The following is an 18,942-nucleotide window of genomic DNA, read 5'->3' as shown; positions in this document are numbered from 1 at the left end:
GGCGGGGCGAGCGGTTCTGCCCCGAAAGCCTGGGTGGTCCGGGGAGATGGGCGCGAGGCCGTGGCTGGGATCAGGTTGCCATCGTGCGCGTGCACGTGCCGTGGGGCTCGGAAAGGCGGGGCTCTCCTCCCAGCGCCCTAGCGGGGGCGGGGTCTCGGCTCTCAGGCAAGGAGGCGCCGGGATGGAAGGGGGGCTCTGGGGAACACCGGGAAATAGGAAATGCACGTGGCTGTACAGTAGAGGTCTTATTGTAGGAATGAGGCTCCTACAGAGTTGTTTTTTTAGTTCCTGCCCTTTTGTTTTCTTCAGTTTTTTTGAACTTACATCTGGTCCAAAGGTGTAACTTTGTAGGGCAGTTACCCCAAGTACTGTTTTGAAGACAGGAGCTTTGTGAATAGTGCTCAATGTTTTAATACATTTTATTTTTTTTAACGGTGTTTAAAATATTGTGTGGTAAAAATGTACACGGCTGAATGCAATTCAGAGAACATGAGAAGCTCAAGGAGGCATCCGAAGGCCGTCCTACATGTTACACCTGATCCTAGTTTTAACTGGGTCTTTGGCTCTAGCTCAGGGCGGGCGGGTAGGCGGGTACAGAACCCAAGTGCGCAGTCTCTGCCTTGGTCTGAGTCTCAGAAAGGAGAGACTGTCTAGAAGAGGGCTGGCCCCGGAGAGATGTGATTGTCCTTTCCTGAGAGTCAGGAATGACAGTCCTCTTTGGCTTCCACCTCCTTCAGATAGTTAAAGAAGAGTTGCATCATAAACTCAGCAAACTCTCCAGAAGTCCCCTATGTTCTCTTTAAACAGAGAGAAATCTTTGTAATCACTTTAGAACTCTAGTTTCAATGAGATCAAGCTGCAGTTTCCACAACCAAAAATTAAGGGCTAAAACCTGTCTCCCAACCTTGTCTGTCAACTTCAGAGGCGACCATGGTGCAGAGTTGTCACTATCTCCACTCAACTGAGTGTGTTCCCTTCATTTTACTTGTCTGCTGCTCCCACAAGGAATAACTTGCTTCCTGGCATACCCTCATTTGCTTCAAGGACCACAGCATGTGCATTTTCATGTGCCTAATGGGATATGGGAGAAAGAAATTCCACAGCGTCCAAAAAACTTTTGTCCTTACTGAACAGAATTATATTGAACACGTTGGGATGTAAAAGTTAGTCATCCATCAAACTCTAAGTACAAAGTATTTACTGTATTTTTCTGTTGGAAACTGTGGGATACAACAGAATTTGTGTCCCTGGCCTCAAAGACTTTATGATCTAGTAGAGACATGATACAGGATGACTACCTCTATATATAAAAGCCTAAGCGACCGAACAACCAGTCGACCAGTCTCTATGATGCGCACTGACCACCAGGGGCAGCGCGCTCCCACAGCAATAGCACCACTCAGCTGACCAACACATGCCAGACGCAGGGCTCACAGCTGGCCGCCACAGCTTGGAGACCGCAGTGGAGCAGCAGCGAGCCTACCGAACAGTGGCCATGGCAGGCACAGCTGGGCTGGGATGAGCAGGAGCAGCAGGCGGTGTTGGACTGTGGTTTTCGGCCCGATCCCCACAGGCTATGCCGAGGGATCCCAACGGTGCAGGAATCTGTGTAGCGGGCCTCTAGTAAAGAGATAAAAATCGACAGTGTTCATACAGTTACCTGGGTGTATGCTCCAGTTCTTTCTGCCCCCTTCACTGCTTGACCAAGATCTATCACATGTCCTCCAGGAAACCTTCACTGATATTCCACATCTGGGTCATGTGCCCTTCCTTTGCCCCCAGAGCAGCCTGTCTCAAAGTGCTAATCACCTGTGTGACCGTTGTTTGTTACCCTGAGGCCTCTTGGGAGCCCTGACTTTTATCTCTAAATCTAGAATCTAGACCAGCCGTGAGCAAACTACAGCCGTTTGAAATGAATAAAACTAAAAAAAAAAAGGACCGTACCCTTTTATGTAATGATGTTTACTTTGAATTTATATTAGTTCACACAAACACTCCATCCATGCTTTTGTTCCGGCCCTCCGGTCCAGTTTAAGAACCCATTGTGGCCCTCGAGTCAAAAAGTTTGCCCACCCCTGATCTAGACTGTGGCTGGCACACACACACACACACACACACACACACACACACAAACACGGTGTTCATAAAATGTTTGAATGAATGCATGATCAAGGTCTAACAGATGTGACACTGACAATTAAAGAACAGGATAGGTCCCACTTGTGTCCTTCAGATAATAAATGCAAAATATTAAAAAGCGTGAAGTGAGCCAGTAGCATGAAAAGAATGCAGATGATTAAGGAGGACATGAGGATATGGAGGGGTATGCGAAGGTGTTGGCTTGGCTTGGGGTGAAGGGGTTAGGCCTGGAATAAAAGGTGGTCATAAAAGACAGTGATGCTGGATTAAGGAAGATTTTGAAAGGCTAACAGAGGCTGCTGTTGGCAGCAAAGCCAACTGTGGCTGATTCAGCAGAAGGGTGTAATAAAAGGGAGGCATGAGGGCCGAAGAAAAGAGCTTCCAGAAACAATGCCCTAGTCCTTCCCATGACTGATCTGATGAGCAAACTGCTCCTCTGCCCATGTCACAGAGTAGCAAGGAATTATACAGGCAGGTTACACCACCGTCGATCTCCTGGTTTTGATATTGTGCTGTGGTTATGTATTTGTAGGAAAACCAAGTGACGAGCAAACAGAACCTCGCTGTACTCTCTTTCCAATTTTCTGTGAAGCAATACTTTTTGTAAAGTAAAAAGCTAAGAAAAAAAGGAAAAATAGCAAACAAACAAAAACATCTCAGCTTCCCTGGCACCCACAGTCCCCACCAGGAACCGCCTCTCTCTGCTTCTTTACAGCCAAACTTATTTGAAGCATTTTCTCTAGCTTATGTTCTCCATATTTACCTTTTCCTGCATCATTATTCCATTCATGAATCTGAAACGGGGTAGTAACAGCAAGAAAGGAAAGGAGAAGGTGCAGAGACACAATGTGTGACTTCGAAGACCTTGGATGGGCAGGTCCTGGTGACACAGGAAGAGGAAGAGGAGTTTGAACCAAGATCATGGAAGAAAATGGGGGCAGCTCTTCTTCATTTTGCTCAAAAGAAATGAGCAGCCCTCAGTCCACCAACCTTTCCTGAAAGGTCCCTCGGGGATATCAGGATAAACCAGTTTCATCAGCTGAAAATTTTAGTGAATTTACTCATCAAATATTTGTAGGTGCCCATTATGTTATAGGCATTGTTCTAGGTTCTGGGGACACACAAGTGGACAGAATCTCTTCCCTCATATAACTTACTTTTGAAGGAGGATGGGATGACTGACAGTAAAGTCAGTCAATTAAATAGATAGCATGTCAATGGTGATGAGTGCTGTGAAGAAAAATAAAGTAGGAACTATGGAAAGGGCTTGAGTGGAAACAAAAGTGATTTAAATGGAGTGTCAAGTAAGGCCTCAATGAAAGGTAACATTTGAGCAAAGACCTGAAGGAAGCAAAGGGGTGAGTTTGACAGAAATCTGGGGAGCATCACTTCTGGCAGAGCAAACAGCAAGCGCACAGGCCCTGTGGCAGGAGCCTTCCTGGCTTTTTAAAGACACAACAAGGAGGCAAGTGTGAAAGGAGCAGAGAATTGTAGGACAGGAAATGACTGGTTGGAAGTGAAGAGACCAGATCCCTTCTCAGATACTGTAAATCAGAAAAGCAGAGGAGTGACATGAGTAACCTCCATTTTTACAAGATTTGGTGAAGATGGAAATGACCTTTGAAATTGCTCTTGTCAAGGTAAGTAATCTCCACTTTGCAGAATCCACTGGACTCTCCTCAGTCCTTATTCTTGCTCACTGGCCTTTCAACAGCATTTTAGCTTGTTGACCACTCTTGTCCTCTAACAAGTATCTTTATCTCCTACCTCTGAGGCCACACCTTTCCAGTCTCTTTTCCTCTGTCTGATAGGGCTTCGTCAAGATTAGGTATGTGGTGCTCATATCATCCAAGCATAAATACCCTACTTGCCAATCTTATCATCCCCCTAATTACATTCCAGCTATACGCTTTTGCTTGCAAAACTGGTATCATTAGCCAGGATGACTCACCCAAGCTCCAGACCCATACATCCAGCTGCCTAGTGCCCATTTCCACTTGGATGTTTCAAAGTCCTTCAAACTCAACTCGTGTACAGTGGGACCGTTTTGCTCTGCTGCCTCTTTCCTTAATCCCCACCAGGGCTGTTTCTGCTTCTGTGTCCTCCATCTCAGTTAAAAGCAAGACATCTGCCCTGGACAATATGGCTCAGTTGGTTGGGGTGTCCTCCATACACCAAAGGGTTGCAGGTTCAATTCCCAGTCAGGGCACATACCCAGGTGTCTGTTTACCTGGTCATGGTGCATGCAGGAGGCAACTGATCAATGTTTCTCTCTCACATCAATGTTTTTTTTTTCTCTCTCTCTCTCTCTAAAATCAATTTTAAAAAAAACAAACAGCCCTCGCTGGTTTGGCTCAGTGGATAGAGTGTCGGCCTATGGACTGAAGAGTCCCAGGTTTGTTTCTGGTCAAGGGCACATGCCCAGGTTGTGGGTTCAGTCCACAATAGGGGTTGTGCAGGAGGCAACTGGTAAACGATTCTCTCTCATCATTGATGTTTTGATCTCTCTCTCCCCTCTCTCTTCCTCTCTGAAATCAACAAAAATATATTAAAACAAACAAACATAAAATTTTTTTTTAAAGCAGGACATTCACTTTGTTGCTCAAGCTAGATATTTAAGCGTCACCTTTATTTTTATTTTTTTAAAAATATATTTTATTGATTTTTTACAGAGAGGAAGGGAGAGGGGATAGAGAGTTAGAAACATAGATGAGAGAGAAACATCGATCAGCTGCCTCTTGCACACCTCCTATGGGGATGTGCCCGCAACCAAGGTACATGCCCTTGGCTGGAATCGAACCTGGGACCTTTCAGTCCACAGGCTGACGCTCTATCCTCTGAGCCAAACCGGTTAGGGCTAGGCGTCACCTTTAAATCTTCACTTTCCCTCACTCTTCAACGCAGCCCATCACCAAGTCATCTTGCTTCCACCTCTAACAGCATGGGAATTCTCTGCCTCTCTCCCTTGCTTCAGCCACCATGTAGTACAAGCTCTCCCCAGTGTACAACAACAATCCTAGACTGGAGGGTGAGCCCCAGGAACAGAGGAGGAGGGAAGGAATGAGGTCAGACGCAGGTGACTTTACAGGTTTGGGGCAGGAACAGAATGGCTTCTCTACTCCTCATTAAACAGAATGGAGGCCCTGTGATCTGAGATCAAAAGACTTTGTGGTCCGATGAATATGGGAAATGCTTCTTAATGCAGCTCCCTAGGTGTTAGCACATTACAAGTCCAGAAAAATCCAGGGTGGGGGGTGGGGGGAGGGAGAGAAACTGGTGATTTTCTTTGGCCTGAACAAATGAGTTTATGTGGTGAAGGATTCATATGTTTCCTCTCTGCATTCATTTCTAACCTCTCCCTTACCCTCCACCCACCGCCCCGAGAGAACAATTTTCTCCTCACACAACATTGGAAAGCTCTGGGATAGGATAGAGGTGCATTAAACCTTCATGGAGTTTCACCAGTGGAGGCATACATCTAAATTTAAATACATGTGGGATTAGAGTATCGTGATCAGATATTTAGTAAAATCTCCTGAAATTGAAAACGTATTCCAATATCATTTATTTTGTGCACTAGTTAATGCCAAACTGATATTGAAAAGTGAGTTAGCATTCTTATCTGAACATTGGATTTATTTTAAAGGTAGTATTGCGGAGCTGTGTTATTGCACTCTTTTTTAATAAATGAAGCTGGTTGTGCTGGATATCCATGAGGGGGAAAGGGAGTTTCAACCCTTACCTCACATCAAACACAAAACTCATTTCCAAGTCAGTGTGTAGGACAGTGATGGCGAACCTATGACACGCATGTCAGAGGTGACACGCGAACTCATTTTTTTTGGTGGATTTTTCTTTGCTAAATGGCATTTAAATATATAAAATAAATACCAAAAATATAAGTTTTTGTTTTACTATGGTTGCAAATATCAAAAAACTTCTATATGTGACACAGCACCAGAGTAAAGTTAGGGTTTTTCAAAATGCTGACATGCTGAGCTCAAAAGGTTCGCCATCACTGGTGTAGGAGATAACACAGTAGATGATTTTGGTGAACCTGAGGTAGGTCAAGCTGTCTTAAATAGGGAACCAAAAACTACCACAAGATAAAAAAAAAGATAGATAAATCCAATTCCATTGCAATGGAGAACTTTTGTTCAAGAAAAAGACATCAAGAATAAAAGAGCAAACTAGAGCCTGGGAGAAGATATTTGCAGTCCGTGGAATCAGCAAAGGGTTTGAATCCAGAACAAATAAATGCCATAAATGTATTGCAGACAGACACTGTCGTAGTAAACTGGGTTCGAGCGCCAGACTGCTCCCCTCAGAGCCACCTGACCCTGTGACTTTGGGCACATTATTCAATGCTTCCCTGCCTCCTTCCTCTGTGTACCCACCGCTAAGGGCTGTTGTGAGAATTAAATTGATCAGTAGAGATAACCACTTTGGGGAGAGTGTTTATACATCGACAGGGTCCAACCAAGGCTAGTAATTCTTCTGTGCCCCCTGCATTTTCAAAGGTGAATGCTTGATGCAGAGAAATTAGATACTTTCCTCATCAGAGTGACTGTCGCAGATGTACCTGCCATCGCATTTCCTAGTGCAGAGACCATGCGTGTGAGTGTGAGGTGCCTCCCCATTAAATAGGACCTACCCTCCCATAGTAACTGGGAGGCATTCTTGCCTAACTGACCTGCAAGGATCATGGCTGTACTCTCCTTCACCCAAAAATATCGACACCTTTCTAATCCCCTTACATAAAAATCAAAGCATCACGCAGGTATGCCTCAGTGGTTGAGCCTCAACCTAATGAACCAGGAGGTCACTGTTCGATTCCTGGTCAGGGCATATGCCCTAGTTGCGGTCTCGATTCCCAGTGTGGGGTGTGCAAGAGGCAGCCGATAGATGATTCTCTCATCATGGATGTTTCTAATTCTCTCCCTCTCCCTTCCTCTCTGAAATCAATAGAAATATATTTAAAAAATAAAAAAAAAATTATCATTGTGCAATCTGCTGCTTCTAGCGGGGTTATATTGGGACAGTTTTCTGAGAGAATTGCTGGAGAATACAAAATCCCTAACCTCTTAGGCTTCACCTAAGTCACTGTTCTCTCCAGGTGGCAGAGGCTCAAGTTCCAGGCACCCCATCCTGCCAGTGAAGCATCACCAGGTGAGTCAGTCCAAGTTCTGCCCTGTTTCAACCCGATTTCATTGGCATCACTGGTGTAACAGAGGCGCTTGTAAAGCCAGCGCATCTCTGGGGCTGCTCTAGTTAACGCCCCCTCACATCCGGGGAAGTGGAGGCCTCTGGGTAGGAAGCGATCATTAGTCACTAGACCCATGTGTCTCAGGGCGCAGTTGTGGCCCATGTGTGTAAGATTTCCCTGGGGTGCTTCTAGAGACGGGCGCTCCAGGTTTCACCCCCGACTCTTTGACTCAGAATCTCGAAGAGGGTGAGTTGAAAGTTTGTATTTTTCAAAAGCTAACCGGCTGATTCTGAAATGTGAGAACTGTAGAAATGTGTTTCTGAGTCCCACAGAATCTAGTTCCAGAGTTAGAAAACCAATGCCCAACAATTGCAGCGGAATGCAGTTTGTGGAAGTGGAGGCCAGTTGAATCTATGTAGGGACTGAATTCGAGGACGAGGAGATTTGTGAAGTGCGAGAAAGAATGCCTGAAGCATCGTGAGCACGCAACACCTGTAGTCGTGAGTTTCCTAGAGTTAAGGCAATATTTTGACTTGCCTTTGACAAGTGAAATACACAAGAAATAGATTTGTTTCATTTTTATCAATTCTACCAGTGAATATAAATGTAATGCTACACTTCTGTACCCTGAGCAGTCTAAGATCCCCGTACTCTTCTAATCTGCACGGAGTGTCGTCATTAACCTATTGATTCTGCTAATTCTGCATTTGCATCAGGACCCCTCAGGTCGGACGTCTTCCTAAGTTAATGAATGAATGCGTCTGCAGTGGCCACTCTTGGTGCCATTGACTCACCACTAAGGTTGGGTGGTCTAGAACTCCTAACCTCGAGTTTTAGAATGGCCCCAGGGTCCTGTAAAAGTGCACTTTCTGATTCAATGGCTCTGGAGTAGGGCCTGAGATTCTGCCTTTCTAACCAGCTCTCTGGTGATTAGAGATGTACTCGAGTTTGTGGGTGGTGCCACAGAAAATATTCAGGGCCAGCAAGGTTAAGTTTCACTAACCCAAATTTCCGAGGCCAAATTGCAGTTAAAGTAGTTTTTTAAAAAAGAAATGGTTTTGCAATAGGAAAAATTATAGAAGGCATGTATTTCACACATTGACACCTAATGATACTTCCTTTTTTTTTCTTTAAAAAAAATATATTTTTATTGATTTCAGAGAGGAAGGGAGATGGAGAGAGAGATGCTGATGCTGCTGGCCCGTGAACCAGTGAGCAGCAGTCTCACTTAAGCACCTTCTCATTTCTGACCTCCAGAGGGGATTTTCTGAGGCTCCATGGTCCCTGGGTACCTCTGAGTCAGGCTGCTGGCCCAGGCAGGTGGACTTTGCTCTCAGCAGCTCCTGATGTGAGTGCCATGTTGGCTGCCAGTGAATCATAACAGTCCTCTCCCTTCCATACCTGTCTCCCGTCTCTACCTGACTCAGGTCTCAACTATGAGTCTTTCTAACCAGGTAGTTCTTGTCTTAGCTTTCAAGCCCACTTGAACTTTCTGTTCCTCAGGTCTTTTTTAAATTTTTTTCATTGATTTTTAGAGAGAGAGAAAGGGAGAGGGATAGAGAGGTAGAAACATTGATGAGAGAGAAACACCACTGACTGGCTGACTCCTGCACGTCCCCTATTGGGGATTGGCCTGAAAACCGGGCATGTGTCCTGACCAGGAATTGAACCAATGACTTCTTGGTTCATGGGTCGATGCTCAACCACTGAACCAAATTGGCCAGATGATACTTCTGGTCTTAATATCCTTTTTTGGCAAGAGTCTCACCTGGGGTGACTGGCCTCCCCCTCCCAGCTCCCCTGTCATCCAGCCTTAAGGGAATCTAGTCCTGCTTACTTACAAGAACCGAATCTAAAGGTCTTTATACTTGAAGGTGTGCCCACATGCCTTTTAAAGTGTTTCCTTGCATTCTCCGGCCTCCATGAGCTAAGAGTAAAGATGAATCGTCTTCTCTTATTCTCACCACTATCAGGTCTGGGACCCTCCTTCAATAATCCCCTGACCTTGATCTTCTTGGGGAATAATCTTCCTTGTAATGTGAATGAAGGTCATGAGTGAGTGATAGCGCTTACTCCCTTGTTCAGCAGTTTGTTCTCTTTATACCTCCAGCGGCAAACTGTTCTGAGTAGTGGAGGTTTCAGATAAACGCCTTCCTCTAATAAATATTGCTGACTTAAAAAAGGAAGTATCGCCCTAGCCAGTTTGGCTCAGAGGATAGAGCATTGACCTGAGGATTGAAAGGTCCCAGGTTTGATTCCGGTCAAGGGCACATGCCCAGCTTGCGGGCTCGATCCCCAGTGAGGGGCGTGCAAGAGGCAGCTGATCAATGATTCTCTCTCATCATTGATGTTTCTATCTCTCCATCTCCCTTCCTCTCTGAAATCAATAAAAATATATTTTTTTAAAGAAAAAAAAAGGAAGTATCATTAGGTGTCAATGTGTGAAATACATGCCTTCTATAATTTTTCCTATTGCAAAACCATTTCTTTTTTAAAAAACTACTTTAACTGCAATTTGGCCTCGGAAATTTGGGTTAGTGAAACTTAACCTTGCTGGCCCTGAATATTTTCTGTGGCACCACCCACAAACTCGAGTACATCAGTAGTTTCCAAATGCCACATCTAAACTTTCAACTAGAGAACTCAGAGAAAAAACATACACACACACACACACACACACACACACACACACACACACACACGAATCTATTATCCTCTCTCCTCCCTGTCCCCAGTAGATTCTTATTTAGTTTTTTAAAGCTCAGGTTTAGAAACTATTGAGATGTTTCCTGTGTAATCATCCATCCATCTGCTTCATTATTCCAGAAAAGATTTAAGGTATCAATCATTTAAGAAAATAAATTAAAATATCCATATTGGGTTAATATTTATTTGCTTTCTCATAGTTTTGTGTTTTCCAAATTTTCTTGGTTTGTATTATTATAACTTTTAAAGAGTGAACCTTTCCAGATTAAAAAAAAAAAAATTGATCCCGTCAGGGTTGTCCCCTTTCTTTTTATATTTGACTAGAGGCTCGGTGCACAAAAATTTGCGCACTCAGGGGGGAGGGAGGGTCCCTCAGCCTGGCCTGTGCCCTCTCGCAGTCTGGGACCCCTCGGGAGATAACGACCTGCTGGCTTAGGCCTGCTCCTGGGTGACAGAGGGCAGGTTCAATCCCTAGGTGCAGCCCCTGGTCGGGCTCAGAGCAAGGCCAATTGGGGAGTTGGGGCGCTGCCCCGTCATGCACAGAGCAGGGCAGATGGGGAGGTTGCGATGCCACCCGCAGCCACGCTCAGGGTAGGGCTGATTGGGGGGTTGGGGCACCGCCCCCTGTCACAGTCAAGGCAGGGTCGATGGGAAGGTTGCGGCGCCACCCCGTCACGCACAGAGCAGGGCCAATCAGGGGGTTGGGGCGCCGCCCCCTGTCACTCACAGAGCAGGGCCCATCAGGGGGTTGGGGAGCTGCCCCCCCGTCACTCACAGAGCAGGGCCCATCAGGGGGGTTGGGGCTCCGTACCCTGTCACACACAGAGCAGGGTCAATCAGGGGATTGGGGAGCTCCCCCCGTAACGCACAGAGCAGGGCCGATCAGGGGGTTGAGGAGCTCCCCCGTGTCACTCACAGAGTAGGGCTGATAGGGGAGTTGGGGCACCGCCCCCTGTCACACTCAGGGCAGGGCCGATGGGGAGGTTATGGCTCTACCCCGTCACACACAGAGCAGGGCCTGTAAGGGGGCGGGGGGTGGGGGTGGGGTGCTGCCCTTTATCACCCACAAAGCAGGGCCAATCAGGGGGTTGGGGTGCCGCACCCTGTCACACACAGAGCAGGGCCGATCAGAGGATTGGGGCGCCACACCCTGTCACACACAGAGCCGCAGGGCGATCAGGGGGTTGGGGAGCTCCCCCCTATCAGTCACAGAGCAGGGCTGATCAGGGGGTTGGGGCACCTTCCCCTGTCACGAACAGAGCAGGGCAGATAGGGAGGTTGTGGCCCCGCCCCCTGTCACACACAGAGCCGCAGGGCGATCAGGGGGTTTGGGCGCTGCCCCATCATGCTGATCCCAGTGCCGGGAGGCCTCGCGGCTCTGCTGATCCCGGTGCTGAGAGGCATATTATCCTTTTACTATATAGGACAGAGGCCTGGGGCACGGGTGGGGGCCGGCTGGTTTGCCCTAAAGGGTGCCCTGGATCAGGGTGGGGGTCCCCACTCGGGTGTCTGGCCAGCCTGAATGAGGGGATGATGGCTGTTTGCAGCTGGTCACACCCCCTTCAGGGTGAGGGTCCCCACTGGGGTGCCTGGCCAGTCTGGGTGAGGGGCTGAGGGCTGTTTTCAGGCTGGCGGGTGACTGAAGCTCCCAATCGCTCCTTTTTTTCTTTTTATTCTGGGCCAGCTTTAGCTCTGAGGCTTGGCTCCAGCTCTTAGGCCTCGGCTGCTGAAAGCAGGTATCTGGTTTGTTTGGGTTCTATTATCGAAACACTGTTTCAACTCCAGCTCTGAGATCCCGGCTGGCTGAAAGCAGGTTTCTGGGGTTTTGTTTAGCTTCTATATTTGTAACAATGTTTCAAACTGCAAGCTCAGAGGCCGGCAGTGGCAGGCGGGGAACGTTGGAGTCCTCCGTCACTGAAGCAAGCAAGCCTCATGTTCGCTTCAAGCTGCCTGGCTGCTGGCCGCCATCTTGGCTGGCAGTTAATTTGCATATCGCCCTGATTAGCCAATGGGAAGGGTAGCGGAGGTACGGCTAATCACCATGTTTCTCTTTTATTAGATAGGATAAGTTATCAGTTAACCAAGCATTTTATTGTTGTGCCCCTAGAGGACTAAAAAGAAAACCTTTTGTGGCTGTGACTTTACAGGTGACTGGAAGATAGAAGACCTCTAACATTCTAGCAGTTTCTATCTTCTGGGGTCCTGCAATACCCCCCTGAGAAATGACATCCATAATAATTAGCCAGGAATTTTATTTAAAATGTAAAAGGGCTTTTCCTATTTGATTGAAATTTGGAATTGCATATTAGAATCAGACTGAATCTGAGTTGGAAGAACCATTCAAGGTCTCCTGTCCAGCCAATGGTCACAGCCCAGGACACAATGCAATGAGAGCCAGTGGACTGCTTCCCCCTAGTGGTGAAAAGTGATCACACCGCTTCAGTTTTTAAAAAGTCATTCAACCTCAGAATCCTAGTTTCTAAACATCAGAAATTTATGTCTCACTGCTTGGAAGTCTGAGTACCAAGTGTTAGCAGGGCTGGTTTCTTCCGAGGCCTGCCTCCTTGGCTTGCAGACGGCCTGGGTCTTCACAAGGTCTGTTCTCTGAGTACATCTAGGTCCTAGTGCAGTGATGGCGAACCTTTTGAGCTCGGCGTGTCAGCATTTTAAAAAACCCTAACTTAACTCTGGTGCCGTGTCACATATAGAAATTTTTTGATATTTGCAACCATAGTAAAACAAAGATTTATATTTTTGTTATTTATTTTATATATTTAAATGCCATTTAACAAAGAAAAATCAACCAAAAAAATGAGTTCATGTGTCACCTCTGACATGCGTGTCATAGGTTCGCCATCACTGTCCTAGTGGCTGACCTCAGAGCCAGGTGCACTGACTAATGACCCCCAGACCATGACCTTGAAAGGACACACCTGAGAAAATGATGAACATTCTATTGAGATCCTCCCCTGAGACGTACCCTAGTGTCCCCGCCTTTGGAATTGGATGGAAGCCCTCAAGGCAAGCTCTCTCTCTCCCTCTCCCCCCTCTTCCCCCCTTTTTCTCTCTAAAATCAATTTTTAAAATAAGATTAAGAAACATTTTAGAGTGAAAAGCAAAATCAGAGATCATCTTATTCAAGCTGGTTATTTTACAAGGGAGAAAACTAGGTTTCTAATTCTTTAACTCAATAGCTAGTGATCAGAGTAACTACTTAGGTTTTTGTGAGGATGAAATGAGAGGATTCGTGTGGAGAATTCAGCACAAAGCCTGGCATGTGACCTTTTGGCTCACTGGTGCCTTGCAGTTGAGCAAGGGAGAGCATAAACTCTAATTTATTCGGCAATAATTTCATGTGGGTCATGATAACATAGGTTTCTTACGAAGCCCTACTCCTACTTTAACAAGCACAACTAAAAGGAAAATGGGGAGTGATAATCTATCAATGATATGATACTTCTAAGGGACATATGAAAAGTAATCATCATCATTATCATGCTGTAATCCATGTCATTAACTAATCTTTATAATGAACATTTGGACTTTACACGGACGGGGATAAAGCACTATGAGCCTAGTAGACACCTTGGTGAGCGTAAGGAAGAGACTTCCTCTCTGGGTGGGAGCATCCCAGAGCGTTCAGGCCATGACAGCCAGGGGAACATGGATTTGATTTGAGCAGATACCCCTTGGGCAGGTGCAACTTGCACGGCCATCTGCAGAAACCCTGGAAGGAGTTTCTTGAATCTTTCAGGAAAAGCAAGCATGGGATAGTGGGAGAATGGTGGTCTTGACACTATGCAGATGGGGATTGAATCCTTCAGCCATTCTTTATTAGTAACTAGAGGCCCGGTGCATGAAAATTCATGCACTGGAGGTGGGGGGGAGGTCCCTGAGCCCGGCCTGCCCCCTCACAGTCCGGGAGCCCTCAGGGGCAGGAGGTGACCCGGGGATCAGGAGAAGGCGACACCCCCATCACACCTCTGCTGCTGCCACTGCCGGCAGCGCCTCAGGCTGGCCCTGGGTGGCTGGGCAGCCACCATCTGAGGCTTGCCTGTGCCTCGGCCGGCTCTGCTTGCCTGAGTCTCAGTCAGTGGGGCATGCAGGAGGACCTGATCCCCCTGGTGGGGCTGAGGGGACTGGGCATTGCCATCTTGTGGCTGTGGGCGCCACCATCTTGTGAGGGCGTGGTGGTCAATTAGCATATTCCCTCTATTATATAGGATGTGTCTTGAGCAAGCTACTTAAGTTCGCTGGAGTCTGTAAAATAAAGATAGCATTATGTATCTTGAGTAACTGTTGTCAGACACAGGAAGGAAGTACGTAAAGTACACTAGGTGGTCATTAGCATGCAGTCTAGATTTCTCATTCTCCGAATGAGGAAACGGTGACCCCAAAAGGGCTGGGCAGCACCTAAGGCACAGGACCATGTTCCCCTATGGACCTGCGGCTAGTGTCAAGACCTCTTGAAGCACTAGGCAGGAAGTGAGTTCCGCGAGTTTCTTCCAGGTGTGGGGGGAATATAACCATCTCAATGGGCTCTGAGTGTGAGATTTTACTTTCATACCAATTATATACTATTTCATACCACTTACAGACTATTCTGTGACTTAACTTTTGAATTTTTAATTGTCTGGAGACTTAAATTTTAAAACGGAATTTATTTCATATTTGACTATATCATATTAGCAGCAGGAAACTTAAGTGCAATTCGAGGGGAGATTAATAGTCTGTGAATCACCTTAATTACTTTGTAAGAGGAAATGGAGAGGAGCCCAGGACGCGCCCCCCCCCCCCCCCCCCCCCCCCCCCCCATGCCTGGGAGCAGGGCTCCTGGGCTGCTGAGGCAGGTAGGTGACTCTGCAGCAGAGCCTGGGCATGGACCAGCAGACAGGTGAGCTGGAGTGAGCGAGGACTTGCTGGCCACTCAGGTGTCTATGGCCAGCAGGATCCAAGATGAGGACAAGCCTTCAGGCAGTGACTAGACTCGGACCAGTTGAAAGAACGTTCACGAATTATTCCAGCTTCAGACAGCGCTGGGGAGGCTGGCAGGGAAAGTGGCAGTCAGGGAGTCAGGAGCCCAGTGAACCTAGCCAGTGCACGTCCCAGAGCCAGCAGGAGGCCAGAAGTATGTGCGTGGGTGCCTCCCTCTTCCATAACCTGAGAGCCACCTTCAGAAGGCAAGTGATGGAATAGCCGCTGTATCCCAGGGAGGCTTAGCATTCCCTAGAGAGATCGTATGAATGACCAGGTCATTAGCTACAGTCAAACTAAAGGAGCTACACTTTCTCTCCACACTTGGGTGACCATGCGAGTGAACTGTGTTGACCTGATTAGCTCTGGCGACTTTGCAGCTGGCCCTGATGGGTTGTGGTTTAAAACTCTTAAGGTGCTACAGACACTTCTGAAACTCTTTTGAAAGCTGTGAACTCTCTCGCCAGAAATACACACACTTGAACAAAAGCCTGCCCTTCGGCTCCTTGGAACACCTCCATCCGATCAAGGTTACCATCTTGATAACGTAATTCTGCTATTGGGAGCAAAAGCAAATTCACCGTCTCTTCGTGACAGTCTGCACATGCCTGAGGTCACCATCAGGGTGAGAGTTTGGCTGGGCTAAGGGTTTAGTGGCTCCATCACACACTTTCTCAGCACGTTATCCCCAGCTGCTCAGAGAAGGAAATCTCTGGAGGGCAGGGATTTTTTTCTGTTCGCTCATTCCTCTACTCCCAGCACCTAGATCAGTTCCAATACTTGTTGAATGAATAAATGTGCCCAGATCCTCAGATGTTATTCATATAACCCAGTGGTCGGCAAACTAAGTAAACAGAGCCAAATATTAACAGTACAATGATTGAAATTTCTTTTGAGAGCCAAATTTTTTAAACTTAAACTATATAGGTAGGTACATTGTTATTAACTTAATTAGGGTACTTCTAAGCTGGCCTTTGCTAAAAACGCCCTCAATCTGATTGAGGTACGTTCGCTGAGGTTGACCTCTTCCAACTCTCCCATCCACACCAGTCTTGTGTACTTGTTTCGTCTATCTCCTTTCGTTCATCCTCTCTCTATGTCCAAACCATCTCAACATACCTTTCTCAATCCTCGACACTACATCTTCTTTCACTCCACAACGTTCCCTAAAATTAACTAAATAAACTTTAGTTAAAGTTTTAAGTCTTAGTTAAACTATAGGTACGTTGAATAAAACTTGATATCATACTTAATAACGATAATATTTATTGATAAAATTAAATTCCTTACAATTTACCTTACAATATCCATAAAATTAAATCATGACAATGACTGACAAACACTAATGTGAACAATGGCCTTGCATCTCCTTGGAAAGTTTGGGTAAGTCAGGTTTGTATGTTGTTGTTTTTAACTTTAGGCACGATTCCAGGTTCTCATCAATAAGACAACCTCTCAATTTAGTCTTCATAAGGTTCATGCTTGAAAATGATTGTTCGCATAAATATGTAGACCCGAATAAGGAAAGAACAGCAAACGCTAGTTTTTTCAGTTGATTATATGTGTCAGGAATACTATTCCAGGTGTTAAAAATCAACATGTCCTCCTTCTCCAGGTCTTTCAAAGCAGACCACTTGTGCTGTGAAATAAGTTCACATTTGTTTTTCTCCAATATTTCTATATCAGCACAAAGACGTTCAAATTTTGAGCTCCACAGTTCTCTATTTTTTAAATCCAGCAATTGCATTTCAAAGTTGCCAATGTCAATATTAAAGGGAGAAAAATTTAATTCTGTTACAGTAGCAGTGAGAGGTTTTTTAACAAAGGCTAACGTTGCTTTGCTGTTTCTGAGTTCCTGAAACCTGTTCAGAAAAGCTTCCCTCATATTTAAAAGTGTTGTTTTGAAATAGCAGATGTCAATATCAGAATTATTTTCTTGGCGATGTTTCAACAGGCTTGGAAAGTGAATCAAAGTTTCTCTTTCAAAATCTTCAGCAAAAAGAGATAATTTGTTTTCAAATGAAATAACTTCTTCTAACATCGAAAAAACTGTGTTTCCTTTCCCCTGTAGTTTACGATTAAGCTGATTTAGATGAGATGTAATGTCTACCATGAAATAAAATTTTTGGATCCACTGATCGTTCGTTAGTTCTGGATAGTGAACACCCTTCTCAAGGAGAAATGCTTTAATTTCTGTTAATAAGGAAGCAAAATGTTTTAAAACATTTCCTCTTGATAACCAACGTACCTTGTTATGCAGTAGAAGATCTGCATACTCACTCTCCATTTCAACTAAAAATTCTTTAAATTGGTGATGATTAAGAGCTTTAGCTATAATGGAGTTGATAATCTTAATCACCAATTCCATAACTTTGCAAATTTCTTCTGGAAATGTCTGCACACAAAGCGCTTCTTGATGAATGATGCAATGGTAAGTAAGTATCTCGTGATTAATTTTTTCTTTCAAAATAGCAACAAACCCGTTTCTTACGCCGGTCATACTTTTCGACCCGTCTGTTGAAATTGAGACAATTTTATCGAGTGGAATATGATGTTTTTCAATGCACTCAATTACAGCATTTGCTATATCCTCTCCACATGTTTGACCTCTGAGTGGCAATAATCCTAAAAGTTCTTCTTTAGGACCTGTAGATGAAATAAATCGTACACAAAGTGAAATTTGCGCTGTATCATTTATGTCACAAGACTCAACTGCTATTGATAAAGCTGAAACCAATTTAAGATCTTCGACTTGCTGGTTGGTTATATGTGAAGACATTTGGACTGTTCTATCTTTCACTGTTTTAGCAGACAATGGTAACTCTGTAATTTTTTTAAGAATATCTGCTCTGTTCTTAAAATCCCGAAATAGCTCTTCAGATGCATTTATAAAACAACTTTTTATGTATTCGCCGTCTGTACATGGTTTTCCTCTCTTAGCAATCTCTTGAATAACCACAAAACTTGCAATATTAACATTGTTGGAAGATTGCATCCAGTAATTAAATACAGAACTTGATTTTTCTTGACTCTTCTGAAGTTCCTCAACTGCTTTCTTCCTTGCATCACCAACAGGATATTTAGTACTAAATGACTCGTGTTTAGTTGTAAAGTGTCTCTCCAAATTTGATTTCTTGTTATGCGCCAATTTTTCCTGACAAATAAGACAGGTCGGAAGACCATTTAAGTTTTGAATAAACGCGAAAGTCTCAGTCCATTCAACTTTAAATTCACGGTTTTCGTCTTCCGTTTTTCTTTGCTTCTTCTTTGTAGCCATGTCAAACAGGGCACCTAAAAAAATGTTTCATTTTATAATAATAAAGCCACCAACACAAAATAATTACAATTCTTAAACTGATGACAAAAATACCTGTAGGATTTGCAGCTGGTTGGAAAAATACAGGTAACTTTATGCTTCGAGTAGGTACTTTTGTCACCCACGCGCGATTTAAGGATGCAACTGCTGACTGACTGGCTCACTCAACTCATGCATGAATTGCGCGCGCCTCCCCCATGCAGCGTATCCCACGGCCCGCCTGAGCTGCGTCTCCCCTCGCCCACCCGCCGACTGACCGACACCCCCCACTTCTTCTAACGCCACTTCTTCAAAATAGACTCGCCCAGGCCGAAAAACAACTTCTGCGCATGGGCCACGAAGTTTCAATCGCACTGTACGTGCACGCCACACGTGGTGTTTTGTGGAAGAGCCACACTCACGGGGCTAAAGAGCCGCATGTGGCTCGCGAGCCGCGGTTTGCCGACCACTGCTCTACACCATGACTTACTATGTGGTGAAAATTAAGACACTCTACTACTGTAGAAATGGCCAAGAACAAAAAATGGAAGATTCTATATTTCTATATTTTCCCCAGGTAACGAAGATGTAAAGCTACTTCTGCCTGATAATGTGTAGCAAG

General features: G+C 45.3%; 1 protein-coding gene across 11 annotated transcripts in view; it reads right to left on the bottom strand.

The window, feature by feature from the left end:
* Positions 1-383: 383 nt before the first annotated feature.
* Positions 384-18,942, bottom strand: part of LOC118667020 — a 38,850-nt gene continuing 20,291 nt past the window's right edge. For 3 of the 11 annotated variants that reach the window (XR_004971146.1, XR_004971144.1, XM_036329602.1), the window contains one exon: positions 386-1,620. Coding sequence is in view for 7 of the 11 variants with exons in the window: in XM_036329602.1 (XP_036185495.1) it covers positions 1,400-1,620 (221 nt within the window). In the remaining 4 variants the exon portion in view is untranslated. Of the gene's footprint in view, positions 1,621-2,148; positions 3,020-17,273; positions 17,672-18,942 lie in introns of those variants that run through there. The other 8 variants (XM_036329550.1, XM_036329578.1, XR_004971147.1 and 5 more) reach the window with 6 other exon arrangements.

This window comes from Myotis myotis, unplaced genomic scaffold (genome assembly GCF_014108235.1).
Source record: "Myotis myotis isolate mMyoMyo1 unplaced genomic scaffold, mMyoMyo1.p scaffold_m19_p_1, whole genome shotgun sequence".
Lineage (NCBI taxonomy): Eukaryota > Metazoa > Chordata > Mammalia > Chiroptera > Vespertilionidae > Myotis > Myotis myotis.
This window is presented reverse-complemented; position numbering and strand designations above follow the sequence as displayed.